This window comes from Lagopus leucura, unplaced genomic scaffold (assembly GCF_019238085.1).
Source record: "Lagopus leucura isolate 7727_CA_CO unplaced genomic scaffold, USGS_WTPT01 Super-Scaffold_100059, whole genome shotgun sequence".
Lineage (NCBI taxonomy): Eukaryota > Metazoa > Chordata > Aves > Galliformes > Phasianidae > Lagopus > Lagopus leucura.
The window spans coordinates 1,252,234-1,262,482 of NW_024962305.1; the positions used below are offsets into that span (position 1 = coordinate 1,252,234).

Genomic DNA, 10,249 nt, shown 5'->3' on the forward strand with positions numbered 1-10,249 from the left:
CAAGCAGGGCCCCCACGCAGGCACAGGGAGGGGTGCCACGAGCCAGCATCCCTCTCCCCACTCAGAGACGGGGGGGACAGCAGCGAAATCCAAGCCACCATGAATAGGAATGGGCTGGGGAAGGATGCAGCTGCCCAGCAGCGGCTCTGCACCGCTCACAGCACAGCTTGTCCCACCCTGGGGGCATCTCCACTTCTGCCTTCCTGGGACCCTGTGTCCCAGCTGTATTTTTACACCAAATGCTGCGCTGCTCTGCAGGGAGGAGGCACCTCTCCCATCATCTCTTTCCCTCCCAAGGCCACAGTTTCTCAGCAAACCTTTATTTCTGCTCCCCTGAACACAGGCTGGCTCAGAAACGGCACAAAGGAAACAACCTGCAGGAGGTGAGGGTTTGGGGAGGCCCCCAGGAGGCAAAGCTGGGCTCTGGGGACCAGCCCGGCTGGCAGAAGCACCCCAAGGTGCTTTTTGCAGGGAGTTACAGCCCAGTGCTCACTCGCAGAGCATTGCGCTTGGAGATTCACTGTGGCACAGTGATGGGGAACCACAGATCTGAGTCAAAGCCAAGAGGTGGGCACAGCCCTGGGCTGCAATGGTTGAACCATTAAAGTCAAAAAAAACCTCCAAGACCATCGAGCCCAGTCACCAACCCATCCCCACCACGTGCACTCGTAGAACAATACCATCACAAAATCTTTTAGACTGACAAGACTTCTAATATCACCAAGTCCAAGCATCAACCATCCCCACCAAGCCTGCTAAACCACGTCCCCAAACAGAACCACAGAACTGTGAAGGTTGGAAAAGACTCCAAGATCCCCAAGTCCAAGCGCAGCGCGTCCCCACCGTGCCCACTTGGAGAATCATCCAGGATGGAAGAGGCGGTTGGATTTGGTGATCTTGGAGGCCTTTTCCAACCTGAATGATTCTGTGGTAGGGACAGGTTGGGGTTGGACTTGAAGATCTTGGAGGTGCACCCATCCCACCACGCTCATTCATTGAGTCGTTAAGGTTGGAAAAGGCTTCCAAGATCTCCAAGTCCAGCCCCAACCCGTCCAACTGTGCCCACGTGTAGAATCATTCAGGCTGGGGAAGACCTCAAGGTCTCCAAGTCCAACCCCAACCCACCCCCCCTGCCTCCCAGTGCCACATCTCCACGGTTCTGGAACACCTCCAGGAATGGTGATTTCCCCACCTCCCTGGGCAGCCTGTTCCCAAATCCTGCCTCACTTGGGCTCTCCATAGGGACAGCACTGGCTCTGGTCCCCACATAGCTTTGCAAGCCCAGGGTTGGCATTGCCCAGCATAGGGACGGCCACCACAGCGTCTGCGCTGCATTTAAAACCACCCCCCCAAAGGAAAGTCCCCTCTGCAGCCCATTTACATGAGCAGGAAAGGCAGCGCCGTGCGTAGAGCAGCACTTCGCCATTTTCGGGTGCGGAGGTCGGAGCAACGCCGTGCAAAGGCTGAGACCTGGATGCTGTCCTGCCGCCCGCAGCGAGAAGATGGGGGATTTCTGCAGGAGGCTGTGGGTGCTCCAGGCCAACCTCTGGCTGCTGGCTGTGGCTGCAGGTAGGCAGCAGCGTGGGCTCCGTGCTGCAGAGGCTCGTAGCGGTGAGGAAGCGCACGCAGCGCCACGCGTCCCTACGCCTCGTGCACCACGGGATTCCATCCAGCCAACCACATCCAAATGGATCTGCTTTAAACTTTGTGGTCATGCGAGAAGGTAGACCATGGGTGCGGGTGGTGGCGATGGGAGCTGGTGGGCAGCTGGAAGCAGCAGAGCCTTCGTGGCCAAGGGGCAGAAAAAAGGATTCTTTTTCACCATTTACAACCCTCAGAGATCAGAGTATGGGAGGAAATCAGGCCAACGCAGTGCTGAAGCCGCAGCCAAGCCACCTCCCTTTGCTCCATGAGCTTGAGCAGCAAGGAGAGGGGGAGAAATGGGAGCAAAAAGGTTTTTGGGGGTGGAACTGTTTGGGCAGAATCAGTGTTCCAAGCCGGGATGTGGCTCCTGTCCCCTTCCTTCCCCTCTTGCTCAGTGCAGGGAACCCCCAAACCCAGCAGCAGCTCCCACCCCATCTTCAGATCGGGGGTCCTTTCTTGGGGGTCTTTCCCCCAAAGGGCTTCTGCTGGGTGCTCACCTGAGCCCTGCAGGGTTTTGGTCACCAGGTTTCACTGCGGCTCTTGGGGTGGCGTTGAGGGATTCGCTGCCACAGGGACTTTGGCTTTGGAGGCTCTGTGTGTTGCACAGCGAGGAGTCAGTGGGGTTTGGCAGAGAGCAGATGGAGGTGGGCACTGAAGCGACGCAGTAAACAGAGCTGTGCTTCCTGCCCAGCTGCAGCAAGGGGAACCGGGGTGCCTGTGGTGCTGGGGGTCCTCAGCTTGAGTAGCAAAGGCAGGTTTGGGTGGGATGTCATCCAAAAAGCTGCCTACCCAGAGGAAATTCGGGAGAAGGGATGGGCATAGAAGGGTTTGTATCCATAGGTCCTGGCTGATGCTCCAAAGCATGCTGTCCCATATGGAGTGGGCATGCACAGCACTTGTCACCACACCTGGAATTTCTTATGCGTGTTTGTCCACATGGGCTCGTCATACGTGGGTTTGTTCTGCACAGATTTGTCCTACAAGTCTTTGTACTATGTTGGCTTCTCCACGTGGATTTGTCCTGTATGGGTTTGTCCCACAAGGGCTTGTTTGTCCTACATGGGTTTGTCCTACAAGGGCTCATCCTACATGGGGTTGTCCTATATGGGTTTGTCCTTCGTGGGTATGTCTTACACGGTTTTGCCCTCCACAGGCTTGTACAAAGTGGGTTTGTCCCACGTGAGTTTGTTCTGCATGGGTTTGTCCTACATGTTCTTGTCTACGTGGGCTTGTCTTAAATGGGTTTGTTCTACACAGGTTTGTCCCACACGGGTTTGTCCTACATGGGTTTGTCCTACATGGGTTTGTCCTACACAGGTTTGTCCTACACAGGTTTGTCCTACATGGGTTTGTCCTACACAGGCCCTTGTCCACTCTCTCAGGCCCCTTCTCCTATCCTACAGGTGGGATCCCAACAGACGGGAACAGCACCAGTAACAGCACAGGTAACACCTCCAACCTGTCGGGCTCTTCCCCACGTCCCCACGGTGCCTCCCATCCATGGGGCTGCCCGTCCCCAGCAGAGCTGGAGGTGCCCCAAAGCCCTTCTCCAGGCTGTGCCCTCCTCCATGGCACATCCCCAACCCCACATGGGCACACAGCCGGATCCGCTTTGCCTCTCTGATAACGGGGCTGTCATTTGGGAGCACACCTCCGACGAGGTGCGGGAAGAGAGGGGTGGGAGCACCAAGCAACCATTCCGTTGAAGCCGCTCCCATAGAAAACCATGAGTCTGCACTCAAAGCCTGCCGGCTTGCCGTGCCCACCCGTGTCCCCCGTAGGCAGCGGGTGCTTCGGGCTGTGGCAGCACCCACGCTACATGGCTGCCAAGAAGAACACGCCTGTCCACTTCATCTGCTACACCCGTCAGCCCCACGCCATGCAGTGGTACAAAGCGCCGGCGGATGGAGAGGAGTTCCAAGCGCTGGATCAGAGCTCCGATCGCTTCAGCATCAAGAGTACAAACGATTACATCAACTTCACCATCTTCAGGATCAGCTACGAGGACAACGGCATCTACGTGTGCGACAGCAAGAACCTCACGGAGGAGAAGAGGCAGCCCTACTTGTGTGGGACGGAGCTCAGAGTCATGAGTGAGTGGCAGTCCCATCGCTTCCATCACTTCCCTTGCTTCTCCATTTTTTTTCACCTTTTTCCCAACTCTGTAAACCTTACATCACGCTCCTGTGCACCCAGTTCTCCCTGCGCTGGACGCACGAAATGTGCCATCCTGTCTGGGATGGCCATCATGGGTTTGCCCACATGGGCTTCAGATCAGCAGTGGGTGCTGCATCACACAGCAGGTGGCTCTTTGTATGCAGTCTGCCCATCTCACAGTCGCATCCCAGACATTTCCTCACACAAACCACATTCTCCCTGCTCCTGGTCTTGCTCAGGACGTCCCATAGTGGAGCTGGCCCCCGATGCCAGCCCCAGCAGGTTGCAGTGCTCTGGTCTCTCCCAGGGGACATCGTCCCATTCCCCTCCTCTCTGTGTCCCCAGCCATTGGGAGCGTGGCACAGAGAGGGGACTTGGGGTTTTCCCTGTTCTGCTGCTCCCAGGTCGCAGCAACATCCAGCAGATCCAGAACAGGAACACGCTGAAGGACACCATCATCATCATCCAGACCATCCTGCTGGTCATCTTCATCAGCGTCCCCATGCTCCTCTTCCTAGAAAAGGTGAGCGACAGCATCCCCAGTAGTGGGGCCGTCCCTGGTTTTGGCACTGCCATTCTCCCAGTGGTGCCCCACGTCCTGGGCAAGGCAGCAAGTGCAAGACTGTGTTTGGGGCCATTGAATGGGAGCATTTCATGGGGTGTGGGACTGCCTGTGGGGGCTGTGGGACCTGGCCTTGGGGCAGGGGATGGAGGACCCCACAGCACGCTGTGCTGGTGACACTCAGCCTGTGACTTTCTTCTCCATAGGGTGATGGAAAGGAAAGCCCCGAGGAAGACCACACCTATGAGGTAATGCTGCATGAATGATCAGAACACCTCTACAAAATCAGCCTGACCCTTGGATTAGCCAGCTGTGCTCTCCTGGGTGTCTGCCACCAGCCCTTGTAGGGCATACAGAGCACGTTCATCCCCAGTGCTTGATGCACGTTGTCCATAAAGAGCTGTGGATACGGGCCAAGCCAAGCTCTGTGCATGTTCACCCACCTATCACCATCTCCTCCCATCCCAGAAGCTGCCTTCTTCCCTGGGGGAACACTCCAGGGATGGATCCCTGCTGGGGGTTCCTCGTATCCCAACCTCTTCCTTCTTGGCAGGGCCTGGAGGTGGAGCAGATTGCCACCTACGAGGACATCACTCCTTTCCGGGACATGAAGGCCAAATGGACAGTGGGGGAGCACCCAGGAGAGGAGTGAGGGGTGCTGCCCCCACCACCAGGATGGCATCAGCAGCACCACCCCATGGCAGCACCACACTGGCGCCACCACGGACCTGCAAGGACTTGGTGCCACCACCTCCAGCTGCCTTGTACAGAGCTCAGGTCCTGCTGCCTCTCAGCTCTCGCTTGGTCGCATCCAAACTGCGCAAGCGAGACTGTCCTGCCCTGGCTGCTGCCCATCCTGCCCCACTGCTCAACCCCAAAACCCTACATAGATATTAGGAACCAACCTCAGAGCCCAGCAGCCCCAAATGCCAGGCAGCCCCACACCACGGTGCTGAGCTGTGGCATGGTTACTGCCACCAAGGTGCTACGCTGGTGACCCCATGGACAGACACAATTCCCCCCCACGCTGCAAGGACCCTGCCGGGCTGTGAGACCCCCCACAGCCCCGTGCTCCTGGTAGGGGAGCCATGCGAGCAGCACCGTGGGGCTGGTAGATCTGGGGCCACTGCGTTCTCTCTCAAGCCACAGACGCGTCCAGTTGGCCAAGCTGGAAGTTGACGAAGTTGGTTGTTGTCTGAGATGGAGGATCCTCCACCAGTGCCTTGTTTTATCCCATAGACTTGAGGGAAGACCAGGGAGACAACGGGCACACGGAGGGCTTGCTCCTCTCCAGGAGGAGCTGCGTCACAGCGATGTACCCCCGGTGAGAACCGATGGGGAGGATGTAAATAGCGGGACACAAACGTCCAACTGCTCTTTCAAGTCCTAATAAAGGTGCAGGGTGAATTCCCACCTTGCACACCTGCAGGCATCCGAGCTGCGTTGTACCGTGCCCAGCCCTGGCGCTGGGGGTGTTGGGGTGGCAATGGGCTGAAGGTCCCTCGTGGGGCGGCTGCAGCGGGCAGCTCACTGCGCCTCGGCCCCGAGGAGAAGCAGACGGGACTGCGCTGCTTCCTGAAACAGCCTGCAGAGCCTGAGGGTAAACTGTGAGGAAACAGGGCTGCTCAGCAGGGAGAAACGAGCCCCGGTTCCCAAGCTGTGCAGGATTTCAGGGCTCAGCCCTCCGCGCCATTTCCAGCGATGAAATGGAAGAGGAAGGAGAGTGTTTCAGCCTTCCCAGCGCCCAACTGCTTTCTCTGCTCTGTAAACAAGTCACCCAACGAGCAGAGCCACGCAGACACGCAGCGCCTGCAGCTGCACCTGCAGAGGAAACCACTGGTGACAAAAGCAGTTTCAGTGACCCCAGTTCCGCTCTGCTGCCTGGCTGCTCTTAGCACGGGGCCTCAGCTTCCTTTGAAACGTCAGAAGCAAATAAATATTTCTGCATTGCTGCGTTATTTTAAATGCTTAAATTAGCTTCTAGGAAGCAGAGAGAGGGGTTTTGTTGTAGTTTTATACTGAAATAGGTCTGCATTTAAAGCGCAGTCGGTGTAAATAAGTGTGGGCCGGTATGTACAGCCCAGGCTGTGATATGGCCCGATTTGTATCCAGCCCTGGGGGGGGCTGGGCGCACACACACCTGCAGGGAACATTGCCTCCTCTGTCCAAACGCTGCTGGGGCGCGAGCAGCAAAGCAGGAGGATGTGGGACCACCGGGGAAGGAAAGGGAGGGGGAAAGGGGAAGAGGGAAAGAGAAAAGGGAAGGGAAGGAAAAGGGAAGGAAAAGGATTCCTTCTTTCAAATAAGAACAGGATTTTGGAGGACACTGAGCGTCACGCTGCTTTCTGACACGACCCTTTGGATGCACACGTGGGCACGTGAAAGGCAGAAGGATGCCAAGCTGATATCTGAGAGCTGCTTATGCAACTGTCACTGTGGCAGTGGCATGCGATCTCAGCGACACACCGCCTTCTGCCCCACTGAAGGCAAGTAGGGGGGGAAACGGCCCTCTAGGGCAGTGCACAGCATGGAACGTGGCATCTCCTGGCTGCAAGATGGAAAGGGTTGGCTTTTCATGCTGTGCTTTTACTCACAGGGCTGCAGGGGCAGCAGGGCAGCGGGGCTCGGTGCCGCTGCTGTGGCTTCACTGCTAACAGCAGCAGAGCCTGGTGCCTGCTGCTCTGCTCACCTCTGACAAACATGGGCATATTTAAACAGCCCGGAGCAGAAAAACACCCCCAGATGTTGCTGGCTATTGGGTGACCGGATACCTGATAGCTGCAGGACCCACTGTTCCCTCTCCTCTAGGGACTGACATTTACACGCGGGGCTTCTCGGAACAGCTCGTTTATTAACGAGCTCTCACACCCTGCACTGCGGTGATGATGCTGCTCTTGGAAATCAGAGCCAAACCAGGGGCAGGTTGGACCCACAGCCAGGGGGGCAAAGTGCTGTCGGTGCCCTATGGGGAGTGAAAGCCCTCCTGCAGTCGTCCACCCCAGGTTCCGCCTCGTGCGGCTCGGGGAAAGGTGTGCTGGGGCTTCTGCTCTTCCCCTTCTTCTCTTCCTCCTCTCCACACCGCTCCTCTGCTTAATGCAGAGCCGTCTCTCATTCCTACCAGGCAGAAGCAGAAAGCAGCTGACTGTGGGTTTTTTCTCACAAAGCACAAGGCTGTGGGATCACTGCGATCGCCAGACCCCAAAGCTTTGTCCAAAGGAGGAGCTGAGAGACGTCCCAGAGCTCTGCCACTGGCTTCTGCATGGGCAGGTGGATCCAAGCGAGCACTGCCTGGGAAGCTCTTCTGACAACAGCCATCCCAACCCCACTACATGGGGAGCCATCCCACCTGCTCTAAGCCAGAAGTGCCCTGTGCTGCCCTGCCGGCCCCGTGAACTGTGGGGCAGAAAAACCAGGCAGGAAAACCAGCTGGATTTTCTACCTGTGTGGGAAATCCCCCCGTGTAAGCACAGAACAGATTTGGGATGGGTTTTCCAACGGTGATACAACCTCTGGTTGCAATAAACAGCAGAATATGAAGAAAAAGTTCAGCACTAATTTTATCCCCAGGCAAACATCCTCCCCAACCTTTCCATCTCCGTATAAATGACTAGAATGAGGTGGCACCATGGCGAGCACATCTGCATTTATGCAAGGACGGGATATGGAGAGGTGGCAGTGATGGCGAACGCCCCATCCATTTTAAACAGAGCCCCCTATATAAGGGGTGTCTCACCTGGCATCATCACCTGGATGAAAGGAGGAAACGCTCAAGCAGCTCCCAAGCAGCTCTCCTGGCAGGAATGGCTCCAGGTACTTTGCTTTACCTCAGCTTTAACAGACGTGCCATCAAAGCGCTTTGGGTGGTGGGACGCGATGGTGGGGTGGCGCTGGGGGGGCTCTGAATTAAAACTTGGCAGCTTACAGATCAGTGACAAAGGACATCTTTCCCTACAGCGCGACTTCATACCACAAACAGTCAGGTAACCCTGAGCCCAACCTTGGCAAGGGGCAGGAATGAGCTGCAGAATACAGAGAACGAGGCAAAGCAGAGTTGTAACAGTTATTGCTATCATATGTGCTGCCAGGGATATGAAAACTCAATTCCAAGGCTCTGAACAGAGAGCAGGGTGATGTCTAATCGTAGACCCTCAGAATGGCCTGGGTTGAAAGGCACTTCAAAGATAACAATTCAATCCTGCACTTGTGCAAGTCCTGCAGGCTCCAGAGCATTCCTCCACTCCAGTTCACCTCCACTGAGATTAACCTGTGTAAGTGGGCACTGGTGTGAGCTGATGTGAAGGGTTAATAACCTTCAGGCTTGGCAGTGACCTCCAGATGCTAGCTGTGTCCCAGGGAGCCACAGCGCAGGCAATGCAACCACCTCTGGTCCCAGTGGAGGCAGTGCAGTGGCAGCAGCATGGTGCAGAGGCTCAGCTGAGCCGTTCCCACTCCTCACCCACTGCTCTCCGTCCTGTTTGCTCAGGCACCAAAGGGCGCCCCGTGCTCTGCTCGGGAAGGTGAAACCTACCGAAAAACATGAGGGGAAAACAAAGGGATGAACTCCAGTTTCCATGGAGCAACAATGACTCCTGAGCATCAGGGGCGCACACAGTGAGAGGGGATGGGGTTTTGTGGGGGGCTGCACTCACAGGTGGGCGCAACACTGATCCCAGGTGCCACCAAAGGACAGGTAACCCCTCTCCTGTAACCCCTCTCCTCTGCGCTCTGCTGCAGGCTCGTGGTTTTCTCCTCTCCTCGTTGCTGTGGTCACGTTGGGACTGCCGCAGGGCGCTGCTGCCACCTTCCCTGCCATGCCCCTCTCCAACCTGTTTGCCAACGCTGTGCTGAGGGCTCAGCACCTCCACCTCCTGGCTGCTGAGACGTACAAAGAGTTCGTAAGTGTTGGCCGTCTTGTTAGCTTGATGTTGCCAGGAGCGCGCCGTGGCTTCCCACCCTGCGTACATCCCTGCAAAGACTGAGAAGCAAAGACTTCTCAGCTGTCAGTGTCTCCTGAGGAGGAGGAAGGGTCTGCATGGGGCAGGACAGCTGATGACCAAACAGCCCGCCCTCCCCACGGCTCTCTGCCTCCTCCTGCAAGGAGTCCCCTCCTCCTGTCCGTGTGTTCTGTGCTCACCTCAACCCTCTGCCTCAGTGAGAGCAGATCCATAAGTCCAGCAGTGCTGTGCTCCGCTTTCCCACCTGCACAGAGATGCACATCGTGTGCCACGTTTCCTTCTTGCAACCTGCCAGGAAAGAGAGAGGAAAGAGTCCGTGCTCTTCTCTCGTCTTCTACACGCTCTGAGTGTCTCTGGGGTGTCTCCACAGGAACGCACCTACATTCCGGAGGACCAGAGGTACACCAACAAAAACTCCCAGGCCGCATTTTGTTACTCGGAAACCATCCCAGCTCCCACAGGGAAGGATGACGCCCAGCAGAAATCGGTGAGTCGTCTCCCCCCAGCACACACAGCGCTGTTCTATGGAACACAGGGTTTCCACCTCTCCTGGGATTCTTCCTTTTCACACCCTGCGTGCAGAAAGACACGGGTCGGGCAGGAAATCCTATTCCCCCCCTAAATAAAGTCTTCAGAACAGGGACTCAGGTCTGAGTGGTGGCGCTCAGCTCCTCCGGGCTGCTTCAGGGAGAGCAGGGCATGCAGCAGCACTGCAGGAACACCGCACTGCACAGCTCTGAAATCCTTTGGTAATTTCAGGACATGGAGCTGCTTCGGTTTTCACTGGTTCTCATCCAGTCCTGGCTGACCCCCGTGCAATACCTAAGCAAGGTGTTCACAAACAATTTGGTTTTCGGCACCTCAGACAGAGTGTTTGAGAAACTAAAGGACCTGGAAGAAGGGATCCAAGCCCTGATGAGGGTAAGTCTGC

At 56.6% G+C, this 10,249-nt stretch overlaps 2 protein-coding genes and 1 long non-coding RNA gene across 4 annotated transcripts in view; 2 read left to right on the top strand and 1 right to left on the bottom strand.

The window, feature by feature from the left end:
• The first annotated feature begins 1,382 nt into the window (after positions 1 to 1,382).
• On the top strand, positions 1,383 to 5,795 carry CD79B (CD79b molecule). Its single transcript, XM_042886606.1, has 6 exons — positions 1,383 to 1,569; positions 3,048 to 3,089; positions 3,426 to 3,737; positions 4,206 to 4,324; positions 4,570 to 4,611; positions 4,917 to 5,795. Exons 1-6 carry the CDS (start codon positions 1,503 to 1,505, stop codon positions 5,013 to 5,015), a joined length of 681 nt encoding a protein of 226 aa, XP_042742540.1. The 5' UTR covers positions 1,383 to 1,502; the 3' UTR covers positions 5,016 to 5,795.
• Positions 5,796 to 7,896: 2,101 nt separating this feature from the next.
• LOC122188352 overlaps positions 7,897 to 10,249 on the bottom strand; it is a 3,519-nt gene continuing 1,166 nt past the window's right edge. Inside the window, exons 2-5 of one of the 2 annotated variants that reach the window (XR_006181563.1) lie at positions 9,697 to 9,890; positions 9,498 to 9,606; positions 9,013 to 9,338; positions 7,897 to 8,887 (exon numbers count right to left, since the gene is read on the bottom strand). This is a non-coding gene — a long non-coding RNA (uncharacterized LOC122188352). Of the gene's footprint in view, positions 8,888 to 9,012; positions 9,339 to 9,497; positions 9,607 to 9,696; positions 10,231 to 10,249 lie in introns of those variants that run through there. The other variant, XR_006181562.1, reaches the window with a different exon arrangement.
• LOC122188351 (somatotropin-like) overlaps positions 10,018 to 10,249 on the top strand; it is a 1,391-nt gene continuing 1,159 nt past the window's right edge. The window contains 1 exon segment of the mRNA XM_042886578.1: positions 10,018 to 10,239. Within this exon segment, the coding sequence (XP_042742512.1) occupies positions 10,018 to 10,239 (222 nt within the window).